This window comes from Yarrowia lipolytica, chromosome 1F (genome assembly GCF_001761485.1).
Source record: "Yarrowia lipolytica chromosome 1F, complete sequence".
Lineage (NCBI taxonomy): Eukaryota > Fungi > Ascomycota > Dipodascomycetes > Dipodascales > Yarrowia > Yarrowia lipolytica.
In genome coordinates this window covers 394,944-412,991 of record NC_090775.1, presented here as the reverse complement: position 1 = coordinate 412,991, position 18,048 = coordinate 394,944, and the positions used below count along the sequence as shown (strand labels likewise).

The 18,048-nt window shown below is 49.6% G+C and overlaps 10 protein-coding genes across 10 annotated transcripts; 3 read left to right on the top strand and 7 right to left on the bottom strand.

The window, feature by feature from the left end:
* Window positions 1–465: 465 nt before the first annotated feature.
* On the bottom strand, window positions 466–1,966 carry YALI1_F04110g (uncharacterized protein; the record flags this gene model as incomplete). Its single annotated transcript, XM_504924.4, has 2 exons — window positions 466–1,291; window positions 1,911–1,966. 2 exons carry the CDS (start codon window positions 1,964–1,966, stop codon window positions 466–468), a joined length of 882 nt encoding a protein of 293 aa, XP_504924.2.
* Window positions 1,967–2,332: 366 nt separating this feature from the next.
* Window positions 2,333–2,998, top strand: YALI1_F04106g (uncharacterized protein; the record flags this gene model as incomplete). Its single annotated transcript, XM_504923.3, has 1 exon — window positions 2,333–2,998. One exon carries the CDS (start codon window positions 2,333–2,335, stop codon window positions 2,996–2,998), a length of 666 nt encoding a protein of 221 aa, XP_504923.1.
* A 482-nt stretch (window positions 2,999–3,480) lies between these two features.
* YALI1_F04082g (uncharacterized protein) lies at window positions 3,481–4,701 on the bottom strand (the record flags this gene model as incomplete). The annotated part of the gene is made up of 1 exon (XM_504922.3): window positions 3,481–4,701. One exon carries the CDS (start codon window positions 4,699–4,701, stop codon window positions 3,481–3,483), a length of 1,221 nt encoding a protein of 406 aa, XP_504922.3.
* Window positions 4,702–5,228: 527 nt separating this feature from the next.
* YALI1_F04070g (uncharacterized protein) lies at window positions 5,229–5,930 on the bottom strand (the record flags this gene model as incomplete). Its single annotated transcript, XM_504921.3, has 1 exon — window positions 5,229–5,930. The coding sequence occupies one exon, from the start codon at window positions 5,928–5,930 to the stop codon at window positions 5,229–5,231; it is 702 nt and encodes a 233-aa protein (XP_504921.2).
* An 831-nt stretch (window positions 5,931–6,761) lies between these two features.
* On the bottom strand, window positions 6,762–8,486 carry YALI1_F04045g (uncharacterized protein; the record flags this gene model as incomplete). Its single annotated transcript, XM_504920.3, has 1 exon — window positions 6,762–8,486. One exon carries the CDS (start codon window positions 8,484–8,486, stop codon window positions 6,762–6,764), a length of 1,725 nt encoding a protein of 574 aa, XP_504920.1.
* Window positions 8,487–10,239: 1,753 nt separating this feature from the next.
* On the top strand, window positions 10,240–11,772 carry YALI1_F04027g (uncharacterized protein; the record flags this gene model as incomplete). Its single annotated transcript, XM_504919.3, has 1 exon — window positions 10,240–11,772. The coding sequence occupies one exon, from the start codon at window positions 10,240–10,242 to the stop codon at window positions 11,770–11,772; it is 1,533 nt and encodes a 510-aa protein (XP_504919.1).
* A 207-nt stretch (window positions 11,773–11,979) lies between these two features.
* Window positions 11,980–12,882, bottom strand: YALI1_F04001g (uncharacterized protein; the record flags this gene model as incomplete). Its single annotated transcript, XM_504918.3, has 1 exon — window positions 11,980–12,882. The coding sequence occupies one exon, from the start codon at window positions 12,880–12,882 to the stop codon at window positions 11,980–11,982; it is 903 nt and encodes a 300-aa protein (XP_504918.3).
* Window positions 12,883–13,081: 199 nt separating this feature from the next.
* On the bottom strand, window positions 13,082–13,756 carry YALI1_F03992g (uncharacterized protein; the record flags this gene model as incomplete). The annotated part of the gene is made up of 1 exon (XM_504917.1): window positions 13,082–13,756. The coding sequence occupies one exon, from the start codon at window positions 13,754–13,756 to the stop codon at window positions 13,082–13,084; it is 675 nt and encodes a 224-aa protein (XP_504917.1).
* A 702-nt stretch (window positions 13,757–14,458) lies between these two features.
* On the bottom strand, window positions 14,459–15,596 carry YALI1_F03974g (uncharacterized protein; the record flags this gene model as incomplete). The annotated part of the gene is made up of 2 exons (XM_066094438.2): window positions 14,459–15,166; window positions 15,525–15,596. 2 exons carry the CDS (start codon window positions 15,594–15,596, stop codon window positions 14,459–14,461), a joined length of 780 nt encoding a protein of 259 aa, XP_065950510.1.
* A 55-nt stretch (window positions 15,597–15,651) lies between these two features.
* YALI1_F03973g (uncharacterized protein) lies at window positions 15,652–16,929 on the top strand (the record flags this gene model as incomplete). Its single annotated transcript, XM_504915.3, has 1 exon — window positions 15,652–16,929. The coding sequence occupies one exon, from the start codon at window positions 15,652–15,654 to the stop codon at window positions 16,927–16,929; it is 1,278 nt and encodes a 425-aa protein (XP_504915.2).
* Window positions 16,930–18,048: the final 1,119 nt, after the last annotated feature.

The window sequence follows — 18,048 nt, the reverse complement described above, 5'->3', positions numbered from 1 at the left end:
TGTTGATGCTTATATGCAAACTGATACAGTCTGTTTCAGACGTGATATATATATAGAGCTAAAGTGAGGAGGCGTACAATACAATGAACAATGAATACGGTGCAAGTAGCTAATCACTGTACATAATTACAGGGCCACGACAAGACAAATAATTACGCCATGTGAAGAAGACAAAAAGACGGTTCAGACGGTGAATAAAACCGGCGATACTGTACTTCTACTTATATACATCATCACCGGCAATAGTATGATATTACGAGATACTGTAATAGTATAAAGTAAAGGTACAGTGCATACATAAACACAGTTACTGTATGAACACGATTACCCCACAACACAGCTCACCTCTTTCCAGAAACTCATACACTGCTCTCGTGGTGTACTCGTCATTTAAATATCTCTTGTCTACGTACCTGTAAATGTGATAATCATCTAGTCATGCTCATTAGAGTTTTATATAGAGGCTTACTCAAGAGAAGAGGCACCGGTAATAATGTCGACCAGCTCGTTGGTAATGACAGCCTGTCGAGTTCGGTTGTACAGAATGGAGTACTTGTTGATCATATCGGAAGCGTTCTTGGAAGCGTTGTCCATAGCGTTTCGTCGAGCAGAGATCTCAGCAGCGTGGCCCTCGGCCATGGCGGCGTAGATGGTGTTGGCCAGAGAGAAGTCGGCAAGGTTCTTGACAACGTCGTCCTCGAGCTCGTACTGGCCGAACTTGGGGGCGTCCTCAATGGCCTTGGCGGAGTAGGACTCCTTCATGATGGGCTCAAAAGAGATACCGGACAGGACCTTGTTGTAGACAATCTCAATGTCGTCGTACTGGGTGTCGAGAGCAAGAATCTCGTCAGCAATGTGGGCAGCCTCCTCGAAGGTGGGGGCCTCCTTACCGGTTCCACCGAAAGACAGACGCATCTGCTCGGGGTTAGATCGGCCGAGCTGGGCCTTGATCTTCTCACCGACAGCAACAATGTCAATGAGCTTCTCGCCGGACTCAAAGTCGAGCAGCTTTCGTCGAACGGTTCGGGCAAGCTGGGAGTGGATGGAACCACACAGACCCTTATCGGAGGAGACAACAACCCACAATCGCTTCTCGATGTTCTCAGGCACAGCGGTCTCGGAGTTCTCGAAAACCTTCTCGGAGGCCTCGTTGTAGACCTTGGAGGTGGCCATGGCTCGCTGGGCCTTACCGAGCTTGGTGGAGGCAACAATCTTCATGGTGTTGGTAATCTTCTCAATGTTCTTAATGGACTTGAGTCGCATCTCGATCTCTCGAAGAGTGGCATAGTTTCTGGGTTAGTTTTAGATCACAGAAGCGACTGGCCATAGGTCGGTGGCGGAATATAATTGAGCTGTGCTGTGCTGTGCTGTGCTGTTCGGAATTAGATGCTGGACTGTATTTAGTGCTGGAATGCAGTGAGTCGTGTATTGTAGTGTGGTGTTGCGTTTCGTGTGCTGTGCCATACTATGTTGCGTTGTGTGGTGTATGCATAAGGGCATTGGCTGGAAACGTGATACCTTAGAGGTAACACAAAGTCAACGAATATTACCCCAATCGCACCAAACAAACGGCCAACACCATTGCCACAGCCATTGCCGCTCCGCATAGCACCCACAACCACACACAACCCATACAAAACCATCCATTGCCCTCATAACGGCTATTTCTCGGATGTCCACGTCACACCACCCGAGCGTGTTATGAGCGGTCAACTAGGCGCAATTAATCGCGGTCATGGAAGACAACTCCACTTTAACGTGTCCGCAATCGCCCGCCGCAGTCTCCTTGTCGATTGAGTCGTCCAATTGTCTTTCTTTCTGAGCCCGAGGGTATCATGTCCAATGTCGTGGGGTCCAGGCACCCGTTTCATTATCCAACGCAATCAGCACCATTATTTTTTCCTACTCACCGGGTAGCGCCCACGCTTCGGGCAGCGGGTCGAGCAGCAGTTCGAAGAGCAAACATCTTGCCAGTTGATTGTGGTTGTCGTTTAGCGGTGATGCGACACTTCCAAAGGGAGGAGTTTACGGTGTGGGAAAATTCAAGGTGTTGTCAGTATTTGGGCCAATCAGCGCACCTGCTGGGAAGTATACAGTTTACGCGGTGCTGGAATCTGCGCCGGAGCAATTTTCGTTGTCGCCGGAACCTTAAGTCCCGGGAGAAACGGGGAGCTTCCTGGTTGCTCCCCTAACCCTATCTTCCCAACACGCCCATGTTCGAATCCCACCTGAATTAATTTATGAGCCGCACCACCATGATGGATATGTCGCCACTGAGTTTCGGAGCTGAGTTCGAGACAGGCATTCATCTCACACTTTCGACACATCTAACATGAGTGGAATCGCGCTCAAGCTCACGTCCCTGCTGGTCAGAACCATAGCCAAACCCATGGCGACGGCCATCAAGGGACAGGCCAAACAGCACCCTCGATTCAAGCAAATCTGCATCTCGCTGGCCCAGCGACTCCATCAGACAGACACCAATCTGAAGATGCGTCTGATGGGCAAGTCGACCTTCAAGGTGCGGCCGCTCAATGAGGCCAAGGCCATTGAATCGGGTGCTACGTTTGTGGCTGAGGGGTTTATTTTCTCCGTGGCGGGAGGTCTTATTCTGTACGAATCATTCCGGGCTCGAAGGAAAGAGTTGAATCGACGAGAGACGGTGGCTGACGATATCGAGACTCTTCAGGACGAGATTGAGTGGCTCAAGGAGAAACTCGTCAAGCGAAAGCTGCTGGAAGATGATTATAAGGCCCCCGAGGGTCTCAATCCTCAGCATCTGGTAGTGGACAAAGATACAAACAAGGTGTCCAAGCGGGTGAGGGAGGTGGCTGAGACCGCAGGTGAGGCCACTCCATCCCCTACCGTTCCAAAACTGTCAACTATGGATAATATTCAGAAACTTGTGGAGAACCATAACAAGCCTGGTCATGAGAGCAAGGTGATTCACCCCGAGTCACCTGTTCCCAAGAATGCTGTGTCAGCTAAGGAGAACTGAACGAGTATTGTTTTGACTGAACAAACTAACATTGTAAATAGCATGTAATATAGAAAACGAAGATATCTGGGTGTACAGACAGTTAGTTGATTGTTTGCCATAGAAGGAACACAGTCTTGTCGGCATCTATTGTAATAGTAGAGAAGGACTTTGCTACTTGTAGATATAAGAGCGCTCAATTGAGTCCGTTGCATTGTTTCTGAGTCCATTGCATTGTTTCTCTGTGACTCGCTAAGATGGATTATTTCAGGACAGTTCAATTTACAAATATTGTATATAGAGCCACAGTACATACCCTACAACTACGCTTGATAGAGGTCCTATCAACAGAAGGCATAGTACATACGAGTCAATGACAATCAATTCGAATCTTACATTACACAGTCAGACACCTATTCAGTCTACTTGACATTCGTGATTCCTTCTGCAATGATGTATTAATACGTATAATTTAGTTCTTCCCTTGCTTGTCCTCTCTGCGTCTACTTGAAGTACTTGTGGGGAACAAAGGGCATCTTGACCACCTCGGCGGGTCGCTTCTTGTTTCGGATATCAAGAGTCAGCTTGGTGCCGCTCTTGTTGAATGGCTTGTTGACGTAGCCCATACCGATGTTCTTGTTGAGAGAAGGAGACTTGCAGCCGGAAGTGACGACTCCGACCTTCTCGCCCGCCTCGTTGAGAATGGCAACGCCCTCTCGGGGAGCAGGGCCGTCGTTGAACAGACCCACTCGGGCCTTCGTGGCGGACTTGTCCTTGATCTGGGCCAGAATCTTGTCAGAGCCGTTGAATCCAGTTCGGTCACCAGATCGTCGGGCCTTGCCAACAACCCAGGTGAGGCCAGCCTCGACAGGAGTCAGCTCCTCGCTCAGCTCGTGGCCATAGAGACACATTCCGGCCTCGAGTCGCAGAGAGTCTCGGGCAGCCAGGCCGACAGCAATGACGTTGTCGTTCTCAAGGAGAGCCTCGGCAAAGGCAACAGAGGCTGCATCGTCAGGGATGGACACCTCGAAGCCGTCCTCACCAGTGTATCCTCCTCGGGCCACGTGGTACTTGTTGCCTCCAAAGTCGACCCAGGCGGACTGGCCAAACTTGATCTGGGACAGATCATAGTTGGTGAACTTCTGGAGCGCAGCGGCAGCCTCGGGACCCTGTAGAGCGATCAGGCCGCCACCAATTGTGTCGTGGACCAGCTTGTCGCCAAACGGCTCGCTCTCCTTGGCCAGGAAGGCTAGATCCTTATCTCTGCAGCCGGCGTTGGTCACCACGTAGAAGTCGTTCTCACCGTGCTTGGAGATGATCAGATCGTCGACAATGCCTCCCTCGGGGGTGAGGAGCACAGACAGAGTCGAGGTGAAGGGCTGCAGCGCTTGGAGGTCTGCGGGGGTGATCTTCTCCAGGAACTCGGTAGCAGCGGGGCCAGAGAACCGGTGCTGCAGCATATGCGACACGTCGAACAGACCGGCCTTCTCCCGCACCCAATTATGCGACTGGATGTGTGTAGTACCCTTGTAAAGCACGGGCATGGCAAAGCCGGCGTAGTCGACAAACTGGGCGTCCAGCTTCTCATGGAGAGGGAAAAGGGGGGTCTTCTTGAGGTTAGCGTCCACGGAGTATCGAGCAACTCGCTGCAAGGCGACTCGTGTGGTGGGAATGGCTGCTCGCGCAGAAACAGCAGCTCGGGAAAAGTGTGCAACTCGAAGCATTGTATGTGTGGAGTGTATGGAGTGTGTGTTTGAGAGGCTACGGTTCTCACGGCCAAGATATACGATCTGCGCAAGGTTTCACTGAGTCAAAAATAAGGCAAGCACCGAGTAAGGTTTGCTCTAAAGCCTGGGGACCTGGGGAGCCGTAGCGTTATCGCGGCGAGGGTTGGTTGGGAGGATTCAGGGAGCCCAAAACAAAAAGCGGAAAATGACAAGAAAAAGTGAGAACAGAAAATGGTGGGATACAAGACGAAGCACCGAGCGGACGTGTAGAGATATATATATATATTTACGTTAACGACACGACATGTAGGACCCGTGACATGCCAAGTCTGATGAGCTGCCTGTCTGACACCGTCTTAAGTCATTCACTCACCCTTGTCCATCATGCAAATGTTTTGTTTTTTTGTATTATAGAAGTCGACCAGCCAGCCCCCTACATTCCTCACGACACAACAATATACAAATACATTTATCCTAGGATTATAAAAATACAATAAGCCGTGGTTCTCCATCCTCCACCAATATTACTTCTTCTTGTGCTGCTCCACCTTGAGCAGCAGAGCCTTGTTAATGTGGGGCATGACTCCTCCATAGGCAATGGTGGCCTGGATGAGGGTGTCCAGCTCCTCGTCTCCTCGAATGGCAAGCTGCAAGTGTCGAGGAGTGATTCGCTTGACCTTGAGATCACGTGCAGCGTTACCCGCCAACTCCAGAACCTCAGCAGTCAGATACTCCAGCACCGCCGCAATGTAGATGGCCGCCTTGGCTCCCACACGCACCTTGTTCTGTACGCTCTTCTTCATGTATCGCTTGATACGGCCCACGGGGAATTGCAGGCCTGCTCGGCTCGAATGTGACTGCTGGGCGCCCTCGACAGCGGCTGATGCCTTTCCGCCCTTTCCCTTGCCGCCCTTGCCCTTGCCGCCTTTTCCTTTTCCGCCAGACATGTTGTGTAGTTGTGATGGTTGGTGTAAAGGGTGGTGTTGTGAGGTGGTGTTGCAGCAGAAATAAACGCGTCTGCGCGTAATTGGGACTTGGGCCTTTCTTATACTTTGCTGATGTAAACATGCGGTTACCCGGCCCGCCAGCCCAAACTTTAGCCTACCGGATAAGCTCCAAGGTTCGATTCTGCACTGTGGACAACCACCAACCAAGGCGAAGACGTTAGCCATTGTCGGTGGCGAGTTACAAGATGGCGTCTTTGCTCTCAAACTACCAGAGTCCATTTTTTTCTCATGTGACCTTTAGCCTCTTTTACCAATGCCGGTATCCACTTGCAATCATCCTTGTCTGATGACCTCCATGCGGCTTAATTACAACCGTTGGAATGATGATGGGCCTGTCGTTGAAGAAGAAGACAACATCGGGTGGTCTGGAGCGTCTGTTTGTATTTCTTTCAGATCACGTGAACGGCAATGTGTTAATGAGACAAAATATAATCGATACGGTTGCCACCAAAAGCACCTCCTACCACGATACCACCGTTCTCGTAGCTTTCAACAGACTCTCAAGGATGTACCTTCTCGTACATATTACCGGTTAAATAGTTTATTGGATTTAAGCTTCGGTTGACCTCAGAAAAAAACGGTCGCTCAAACTGGTTTTTTTAGTGGTTTGATCATATTGGAAGTGATTAAAAAGGGAGATGTGGTCTATCTAAATCTCCTGTTGTTTTTTTTTAGTTCCAATTGATCAAAAATGAGGGAATTTGGACACATACCAAGCCTAGCGATACTTCGCAGCCATCGCCAAGCTAATATGATGCAAGACACAGCGAGGAAACATCACAAACGGTGAAAGAGTGCCCACATCTGGTTCTTCTGTATTACTAGGGACAAACATTTTACCGCTATAAGAACCAGCATAATATTCTGAGATGATTGAAGGGGATTTTGACACAGCTTGTCGTAAAACTTCTGGTTCGAATGCGCTGTTGACCAAGTGCAATATGTACTTACATCGTAGATACAGCCAGAGGTTCTCAAATACACGAGCCAAACTCGCTGAGCTCGTTTAACTCGTTCATAAATCATATTTACATATTTACATCTAGCACATTAGAAGCCCATGCCTCCCATGCCTCCCATACCACCCATACCGGGCATGCCGCCAGCAGGAGCAGCAGCAGGTCCCTTAGGCTCAGGAGCATCGACAATGGCGCACTCGGTGGTGGCGAGCAGAGAGGCGACACCAGAAGCGTCAACCAGACCGGTTCGCACAACCTTGAAGGGGTCGATGATACCGGCAGCAATCATGTCGGTGTACTCGCCCTTGGCGGCGTTGTAACCCATGTTGAAGTCCTCGCCAAACTCGTCAGTGAGCTTGCCGACAACGACGGAGCCCTCGCCACCGGCGTTCTCAACGATGGTTCGAGCAGGCTTGGTGATGGCAGTTCGAATAATGTTAACACCGAGCTTCTGGTCAAAGTTAGCGGTAGGCACGGAGTCCAGGTTTCGAGAGGCCTTGAGCAGAGCGGTTCCTCCTCCGGGGAGAATACCCTCCTCGACGGCGGCTCGGGTGGCGTTGAGAGCGTCGACGAAACGGTCCTTCTTCTCGCCAACCTCAACCTCGGAGGAGCCTCCGACCTTGATGACGGCAACACCGCCAGACAGCTTGGCCAGTCGCTCCTGCAGCTTCTCCTTCTCGTACTCGGAGGTGGTGGAGTCAGCCATGAAGGCTCGGATCTGCTCGCATCGCTGGGCAATAGAGTCCTTGGAGCCCTCACCGTTGAGGATGATGGTGTCCTCCTTGGTGATGGTGATGGCGCCACAAGAACCGAGCATGTCGGCGGTGGCGTTCTCAGGCTTGACATCGAGGTCCTCAGTGAAGACGGTACCACCAGTGAGGATGGAGATGTCGCCGAGGATAGACTTTCGGTTGTCACCAAAGCCAGGGGCCTTGACAGCTGCAACCTGGACCTGGCCTCGCAGCTTGTTGAGGATACAAGCAGCCAGGGCCTCGCCGTCAACGTCCTCAGCCAGGATCAGCAAGGGTCGTCGCTGCTTGTTGGACAGCTCGAGAGAGGGAAGAATGTCCTGGATAGAAGAGATCTTCTTCTCGGAGATGAGAATCAGAGGGTTCTCAAACTCAACCTTGCCGGACTTAACGTCGGTGACAAAGTAAGGGGAGATGTAGCCTCGGTCGAATCGCATACCCTCGGTGATCTCGAGCTCGTCCTCAATGGTCTTGCCCTCCTTGACAGTGATGACACCCTCCTTGCCGACCTTCTCCATGGCGTTGGCAATCAGCTGGCCAATGTGAGTGTCGCCGTTAGCAGAGATGGTAGCGACCTGGGCAATCTCCTCAGAAGTGGTGATCTCCCGCTTGTTCTTCTGGAGGAACTCGACGACGGCGTCGACAGCGGCCTGGGAGCCTCGTCGCAGATCCATGGGGTTGCAGCCGGCAGCCACGTTCTTGACGGACTCGGTGAAGATGGATCGGCCGAGAACGGTGGCGGAGGTGGTTCCGTCTCCGGCGGTCTCGTTGGTCTTGGAGGCAACCTCCTGCAGAAGACGAGCGCCCATGTTCTCAAATTTGTCCTCGAGAGTGATGGATCGGGCAACAGTGACACCATCCTTAGTGATCTTGGGGGAGCCAAACGACTGCTCAATGAGCACGTTTCGGCCCTTGGGGCCCAGAGTGACGGAGACGGCCTTGGCCAGAGTGTCGACACCCTTGAGCAGAGCGGCTCGGCCCTCGACGCCAAACTTGAGCTCCTTGTGAGCAAAGCCTCGGATCTGCTGGGGTCGCAGACGGCTGGATCGTGCAATGACTCGCTGCATTTTTGTAGTAGAGAGAAATTTGGTGGTTTGAATCAATCGACCTATGTGCGGTTGGGACAAGGCGAAAATTTATACCCAGGCCAAGGTTCGCGGTGGAAAGTTCCTTAGAGTTCTCTGCTGGGGTTAGGGCTCACCCCAGGGATTACTGGCTGTATTGGCTATGTGTGGCGGCGGGTGGCAAATCAAAGACTTGGTTTCGTGCTGTATTATGTGACGGTTCCGATTCCTTCACTTGTGGGAGCAATCCGCCTGTTCCGACCCATGTTCATTGCTGCCTCAATTACCTCTCTTTTTCAGGTCTCTCTAGTCTTCGGCCGAAGAGTATCCGAAGTCTGGGGTTGTAAAGCTTGTTTTTTTGCCCGCAGAAGAAGACGGGGCCAAAGGTGCCACAAGGAGTGCAAGAGCAGATCGGGAGTATTCGAGGTGTTGGCGCTGGGAAGAGACGGTGGTCTGGCCGCTCAGTTTCCGTACGCCATCAATTGACCAATTGACACCCCAGATCAACATCCGACAACCGCACACTGTTTTGAGTCTAACTTGAAGGCGTTGAATCCAAGTCTCACCGCTGGTTGTTCATACGATACAGAACATCCACCGCACGTACAGAGTAAATTAGTCATATCATATGAGACGCATGCCTGTCGCTGCCTGTCGCTGTCTGTCGCTGTCTGTCGCTGTGAGCTACTGCTGCTCTCCTGCACACGCACCAATTGATCCGTATTGAGCGGGGTATGTCGGCGGCAGTGGGCGGTAAAGTGGTTCGTGAGAGCTACGAGTGCGATGCTCGAAGCTCAGATGCAAGACAAGTTCAGGCGGAAGAGAAAGAAGCTCAGTTGATGGGTGCTAGGCTCGTGTTATAGGAGCAATAAATAGTGCACTGTGGCAAATCAGCACTCGATAAATCGTGAAAGCCGCAGCATGATGAACGTGGAACGGTCATAGCAACAACTCGTGCTGGTGAGTCTTTTATCAGCTCGCACTGAATGCACTGAATGTCTTCGCTTGTAAGGCTGCAAGTAAAATCTACAGCACGAGAGATACTTGGAGTATTATCGCAGTGAAATGACGTAGTTGGAGAAAAAGGAAAAAAGTAAAACGTATACTGAATGTACACGGTAGTGTGCAATTGCACAACTTGGAATGCGGGCATAACTTATACAGTATAGTGATTACTTTTACCGGCTTTCTTTGGAAGGCGAGTGTATTGTACGCGGCTACAGAACTGGAATTTTCCTCCTTCAACTAAACTTCCGACAAAAATAACAAGTCCTCAAAAATCAATAAAAGGCTCATCTCAGCATAGTAAGATGGTATTAGGACATCTAATTACATACAATTGCTTCTTCTAGATCTGTATCTATCAATTGAGAAATATCTTGTGGCTCTGTGACGTAATATCATGGATATGTCCTACTACAGGTGCCTTGTCTTCCTCAACTATAGGTAGCTCAACTACTTGTCACATTCAACTACACATGAACTAACTCAACTATAGTGAACAAACAAATGCATGGATTAGATTGCTTGAACAGCACCTTCCACCTATCATTCTCTGAAAAAATAAATAGAAGGCTCAATTCTTTTCCTCATTTTACTGAAGCGTCGTGTCCCCCTTCTATCTACCGTCTCTCCATCACTCCCTGTACTGCTCTCATCTCCCTCCCACAACAATGCCTATCGTTATCATGCAGGTGGGACATCACCACATATCATATCACCCTCACCACGTTAAGCCTCACCTCAAACACACGACATGGACTTTTACGGCTTTGCGCCGATTCTGGCCATTTTCTACTCCACGTTCCATCCCACCGAGGGTCCACGAGTCGAGGTTCAGGTGCCCCGCGACTCGATTGTGCCTGATGCCGAATCTCTGGATCAGCCCGGAGCTCTGGTGGCCTTCAACGCGGTGAAAAACTACGTCATCCCCAAGCCGCCTCTGTGCAACCGCGTCGTAACCATTAAAAGTAACGCCTACCGAGTCTCTTCGTACCCGGTTCACATCTACTCCAACGAGTACGCGCGAAACTCGTTCATTTTCAACTTTGCATTCGTCTTCAGCTACGAGTCAGCCTCGGGAGCCTACGATGCAGCCATCAGACGGATAGGCAAGATGTTCGAGGCGCTGGAGATCCAGAGCAAACTTCTGTCGGCCCGACCAGACATTGTCTTCATCGACAATATCATCCAGCAGCTGTTCCAGGACCTAAACAACTACTCGGAATGCCTCGTGGCCATCAACGACTCCAACGCCATCAACATTAAACTGTTTCCCATTTTCCCGTCGCCTCCAGACCTCAGAGCGTCGTACGTTCCCATAGCAACTGTACGTCTGGAACAAATGGTGGACGAAAACTGGGATCCCACCATGGAGAAGATTGTGCCGTTTATCAATGGGATCAACTCCATTCGTCGGATTGCAGACCTCGCAGATGCAGACTACAACCTCACCAAGGATTGCATTCAGCAGCTCATGTACTACAGATGTATCATCATCGTGGACCTGTTCCAGTTCTCCAACATTTACGCTCCCACCTCAGACATTGGAGATTTCATTGAAGACGCAGATATGGGTCGAGAATGCCAGGCTTATGTCTTTTCACCTGCAGGAACCCTCGGGGGCATGATGCCTGCTCCAGGACTCAATAGAAAACGACACATGTCACGAACCAGCTTGTTTTCGAATGAACTCTCAACTTCTTTCAGACAACGATATGAGCGCCAGATGAGAGATCAAAGTGGGCACTTGAGTATTCCTCCTTTGTCTTCGTCGGCCACATCTGCATTGTCTACCTCATCATCATCGTCTCTTTCTCAGCGGTCCAACTCGTTCTCTTCTTCTCACTCCATGTCAGGAACTGTTCCCTCCGTTGTACAACTGTTCAAGTTGTACAAGTCGTTGCATCAGGGCCAAACTCTCGGCGACTGGTATGCAGAGAACCAAAAGGAGCTCGTCAACATTGATATTCGGCGCTTCATCACCTTTGGCGTTATCAAGGGTATTATTTACAGAGCTCATTCATATCCCATTTTGGAAGGCATCACTCCTTTCAACAGAAACAGACACGTGCAGGACGTTTCCGCAACTCCTCGGGGAGGAAGACGACGAGTGGGTCTGGGCCCTGATCAGGAGCGAATCAAGAAAGAGGAGGTAGATGGAGTCCTGGCCAAGCTCGTAAAGCAGCCAAAAAACTTTGACGCTATTTCTACAGCTTTACAGCTGCCCAAGGAAGATGTGGAGAAGGTACTTAGTTCCGAAGGTGAATGGGCTATTGTGACGGCGTAAGGAGATGATTAGTTAGTTTTTATTTATATGCATATGTCCAAACCAAACCACAGAAACGAGTACAAGTATTGGAGGATAGGTGTTCACGGTAGAAGTCGAGGGTAGTGAGGACCAGAAGCTCGTGGGAGACAGGACGGAACACAATATGGCTTATAGATAGGGAGTTTGGAGTTTTTGGTAGTTTTTGGCACTCGCATAACCAGATTTCTAGCAATACGTATCACTCTTGCCTTTCTGTCTCAGGTCCAACAAGGCCTCGTTCAGATTACCCTCCTTGTTAGACTTCTTCAACTTGACAACCTCATCAGGATCAAGAGATCTTCCAGCACGCTCCTCCAGGGCCTTTGTACTCATGGCATAGTATGTCACCGCCTGTTTTTCGGCCGTGGTCTTCTTTCTGTGAGACGATTGAAGTCTTACTGTGAACTTTGATGCTTTTGCTCCATCTTCAGTAAGGTTGATCTTACCGTTCTTGATCTCAATATAAGCATCATAGGACGTTTTTATCGTCCACGAAACCCCCGCGTCGCCTTTTTCTCTTTTGAAAGTAAACTGCTGCGGAGTACCGATGGCAACACTGTCCAGCGAGACTACTCCAGCCTTATCCACGCCCAGAAAGACGCCCAGAGACGGAACTTTGAGAGCAAACCTCGCCACCGTCTCGTCGATATCAATTGTCCGTTTATTTGTGTCGAATTCCAACGGCGAGAGAAGGAGAACTTGCTGTGTAGATGTCGGTTCAGCTGTGTCGAGACTCTTGTCAACTGTATCGAGGTCGAATGATACTGCCATTGTAGGAGAGTGGGTTTTGTCTTCTGCGTCGCCGCTATTTTCATACACAAAACAGCATGGCTTGCCTTCACTGGTAGTCACCAACAAAGTGGGTCCATGGAATTCTTCTGACGATTTGGCCGAGATCCATCCCGCTGCCTGATCGTCTTCAACTGGGTCGATTCTGGGTCGTTTTTTGTCGCTGCCCTTGGACGAGCTTGCCTTGGGCTTCTTTGTCTTCTTGTCGCCTTTGAACGAGAGTTTTTTGACCATTTTGGAGACTCGTCGTGACTCTTGATGGTGATGATGTTGTGTTTCAGTTTGAGATGTATCGTGCATTACTGTGCATTGTGAGACGATATATTAAAGGCACAACAAAAAAAAAAGAAGAAAAAAAAAAAAAGAAAAAAAAAGGAAGGAGCTATTATAACTACACCAACAGCAATTGATTTGTCTCACCCTACTTGAAAATTTGTAGTACTTGGAATTGATAAATGTCTACTCAAATCCACTGAAGACTCTACCATCATCTATCGCATCACAACTTGGCTCTAGGAGTAGCCCCAATCTCCTCAATATCAATAAACCGCTGGAGACCCAGACGCTTAAACTCCGAAATGCCCTTGACCAGATCCTCCTCGCTGTATCCGGCCCGTCGAAACGCCTCGCCCGGAGGCACAGTTCTCCGTCCGTCCTTGATGACGTACTTTGTGATGGCTGTCGCCGCGATGGTGGGGTTCTTGGGGTCGTTCATTTCAAACTGGCTCTCGACAAAAAACCACTTGTGGTCCCATCCAATGACTCGCGACACCATGGTGTATTTCTGGAACGGGGCAATTTCGTTTTTGAAGTTGCAGTAGACGGATCCGATCGGAATGAAGGCCCACGAGCCATCGTTCTTCTTGGAGTCCTTGAGGAACCGGTTGAGCACCCACACAATGAGCTTGGTTCGGGCGCTATCGAGATCCTCAAAGTACGTGGCGTTACTTTTGTGGATGTTGATGTCCAGCTCCAGGAGGTTGCATCGCGAGTCGTAGCGGCATTCCTCGAACGGCGTCTTCGGCAGCTCGGCTTCGGGGTACCCCAGCAGGTTTTCCGGTAGAAACAGGTACCGGAAAAAGTAGTAGAAGAAACGGACGTGCCAGGCGAAAAGCAGGTTTTTGGCATTCACGCCGAGATACGCTGCCAGGGCGACTTTGGCGAGCGAGTTCATGTGCAGGGAGGTGGCAACAAGAGCTCTTCCAACTCGAGCAACTTCCTCTTCCCCATATTAAATATGGTTTGGAGCACGGACCTAACGGCTGCATCCACGCATTCCGAGGGGCACATGAAAGCTGAGACAGCGGGGTAGGGTCTGAGATGGAACGAAATAAGCGAAATGTGGGGGACAGTACAAAAAGATATAGATATAGAGTGTGATATAGTTATGGATGGGTAATGAAACTACGGCACTTTTACAATGTCGTCATCTATGCGGTTTTCACATACATCTCCTGCTTGTATAGATATTCAATACTTGTACTCCTTAGATCACGCCGTCACATGTCTCCAAGTTAGACTAAAGCCGTTACAATATCTCCATAGGTTTACACACTTGTAGTCCAAGTTAGTCTAATGAAACCCAAGCTAAAGCAGAGACACCGTTATAGAACTACCCCACCAAGTCTCACCTGTCTTCACGTGTTAACAGTTGTATATCGGCTGATGACATATCAGAGCCGCGTACAGTATGTACAAGTAGTTGCTACAGCAACATGATAATATATCTTGTTAATGCGATATTGGTTATTTGGTGCAAGTAGTTCTTGTATATTGCCTTGAAGCAGTGTGTTGTAGAAACAATGGCTACGCTTGGACTTGTGTGTTCGGACTTGGGTGTTCGGACTTGTGTGTTAGGACATGTGATTGAGACGTGTTACGTGAGATCCACATACCGCGTCTGATCCAAATGCTCTTCTCTCAAATCCCACTTACTCTGGATCCTCAAACGTTCTTGTTTTTCCACAGGCTCGCCCTCAATAATGCTCATCACCTCCTGGTTCAGCCGATTGAACAGTCCCACACTGACAAGTTTGACGCCCATGGGCTCGGCTCCTCTAGGGAGCACCACATCAGCGTGTTCCTTGGTGCTCAGGATGAAGTTGGACATCTCGACTCGCGAGTGAGTAAAGTAGTCATCCAGCACCTCGGCCAAATTGGAACCAGAAGGATCAGCCTTCTTCTCCACGAGCCGGCACAGACGAATGTCAGCGTCACTATCGACAAAAATCATCATGCTGCTCAGCCTGCGCAGATCCTCGTCGTACAGAGCGTAGTAGCCCTCGATCAGCACCACATGGGGCCAGTTGGGGTGGTATGTGTCGACATAGTTGCTGAGATTGTGTCGTGACTCGTTGTAGGTGGCTGTCTTTGAGAACTCCAGGGCACCAGCCTCAATGTTGAGCACACTAAGCTCATCAACATCCTTCTTCAGACGAGCAATGTCAAATCGACGAGGATGATCGTTGTATTTGGGATCGTGGCCGGGGTATATGTAGTCGTTCATGTGGATGGTGTGCACCTTTGGTTTTCGGAGCTTGCCTAGCTCGCCGATGCGTTCTTCGACGGCTTTGCATACCTCTTTCTAGATTAGTAACGGTAGTGAATGGCCGTATGACATGAGTTGAGGCAGCAGCTTTAAAGTCACTCAGACGACAAGTTGTAAACAATCGGCACACAGCTGGGCCGGATTGAGCTGGACCGGTAGTCTTCGAGACAAGCATCCACATCGGCTTATAGGCTAGATGTATATGAGCTGAAGACGTGACTGCCGCAATGGAGATCACAGTCAACAACTGAGTGATACAGATCAGCAACAACGACTTGTCTTTATCATTTCCTCGATGGCCTGTTTGCAAGACCACCGACGACAACGTGCATCTCAAATCCTGATTTGCTACTTTTCACAATCCATTTCCCCCTTTTAGACCCGTAATACTCACCTTTCCGGCACAAAGACCGCCGCCAACAAGCACGACAAGACTTCTGAGCTGGTTGAGGTCCTGGTGGTTCATTGTCGTTGTGAGTATCAAAAGTTCAGATAAGGTGCTTCCACAGTGCAGATTTGATATGCACGAAGTTTATGAAGAAAAAAATGTACCACTGCAGGGAAGAAGGATTCAGGTTACAACTGCAACACGCACACTAACTACTATGGCCGAGTTTGATAGAGATCTCGATGACGAGCTGGAGTTCAAGACGTCCAAGGACGTGGACGTGACGCCCACCTTCGAGTCGATGGATCTCAAGGACGACCTTCTGCGGGGAATCTACGCGTACGGCTTCGAGGCTCCCTCTGCCATCCAGTCTCGAGCCATCACACAGATCATCAAGGGTCGAGATACCATTGCACAGGCACAGTCCGGAACGGGAAAGACAGCCACTTTCTCTATTTCGATGTTGGAGGTGATTGACACCAAGCATCGGGAAACACAGGCCATGGTTCTTTCTCCGACACGAGAACTGGCCACCCAGATCCAGAGCGTCATTCTGGCTCTGGGCGACTACATGAATGTCCAGTGCCATGCTTGCATTGGTGGAACGTCGTTGTCGGTGGACATGAAGAAGCTGGAGGCTGGTCAGCAGGTGGTTTCTGGAACCCCCGGACGGTGTCTGGATATGATCAAGAAGGGCTGTCTTCGAACCAAGAACCTCAAGATGTTGATTCTCGATGAGGCCGACGAGCTACTAAACAAGGGCTTTCAGGAGCAGATCTACGACATTTACAGATACCTGCCTGCAGCCACTCAGGTAGTGGTTGTCAGTGCTACTTTGCCTCACTCTGTTCTCGAGATGACCTCCAAGTTCATGACTGATCCGGTCCGAATTCTGGTTAAGCGAGACGAGCTGACGCTGGAGGGACTCAAGCAGTACTTTATTGCTGTTGAGCAAGAAGAGTGGAAGTTTGACACGCTGTGCGACCTGTACGACACACTGACTATTACTCAGGCCGTCATCTTCTGCAACACGAAAAAGAAGGTGGACTGGCTGACACAGCAGATGAAAGACAACAACTTCACCGTGTGTTCGATGCACGGAGATATGGCTCAGAAGGACCGAGACTCGATCATGAACGAGTTCCGAAGCGGCAGGAGCCGGGTACTCATCTCCACTGACGTTTGGGCCCGAGGTATCGATGTTCAGCAGGTGTCGCTGGTCATCAATTATGACCTGCCTCCCAACCGAGAGAATTACATCCATCGAATCGGTCGATCCGGTCGATTTGGCCGAAAGGGTGTGGCGATCAACTTTGCTACTAACGATGATATCACCACTCTGAGAGATATCGAGCAGTATTATAGTACTCAGATCGATGAGATGCCGGTGAACGTGACGGATATGATGTAAGTGCCAACCCACCGACATCGAGGAGCTGCCATATCAAATTTCTTGCTCCGAGAGGATGGCCAACACCATCCATATATACCAGAATCGAAGAGCTTGCTTGCTCTGAGAGGATGTTGTATCAGCATGACTGCCCTGTATCAACAGGCGATATATACTTGCTGAATGAGTAGCAACCACAACAGCTCAATAATTGAATGACATATGTACAGTAGAATTGAACCGAGACGACTTGTATACCTACAGTATGTACTGTATGGTGTACTTGTATAGGCGGTATTCTTCATTGTAGCAGAGTATGTCAGGATTGTTCTCGCAAGATATACAAGTACAAGTACAAGTACCGGTACGAGTACAAATATGAGTTTCTTTCTAGTCATATCTAAGAACTATACAAATACGAGAGTACATACTGTAGCTCAACACTTCCCAGGATGATAAGATCCAAAGATAAGACTCTGAGTCTCCTCTATGATAGAAGGCGTTCATGAGTAGTACAATAGTATGTATGTACAAGTATTTACTGGACATTGATTCAACAGATAGAAGTTTACCAGTACCTGTTCTCGTAGTACTTGTACTCGTAATCGTACTCGTACTCGTAACGGCCCTGGTAAGGGCGCGCCTACCGGAAGTATACATGGTCTTGCTACAAGCACAGCCATGCCTCTGTGATACCCTAGCCCAGTGGCTCACATACTTGATGGTGCAGCAGTTACGAGTACGACACAATCTGTACCAGAGCTCGCTCAGATAATTATTCCACATAAACGAGGCCCAGCTGTTTGTTTACTAATACTAGGAACCGAAAAGAGGTTCGTTTAGTCCCAAACAAGACGTAAGGTTCGAAGGTAGCGTCTGACATGCACTGGGGCTGTTGTCATGGCAACGCGGAGGAGTGAGGTGCAATGCGGGTAAATATGGTAGTTGTGACCGTCATGTGATTTGTTATTGTTGGACGGAGTTTTTCTGTCTTCATTTAAATTACGACAAACTCACTGCGTTTCTACCCTGCATAAATCTAGTCTGGATTTCATTCAGAAGGCTCTCTGTTCTGACCCAGGTAATGTTTACCTCATGCACGACCCAGCAGCCTAATTACTCTAATAATTGTCAGATCTC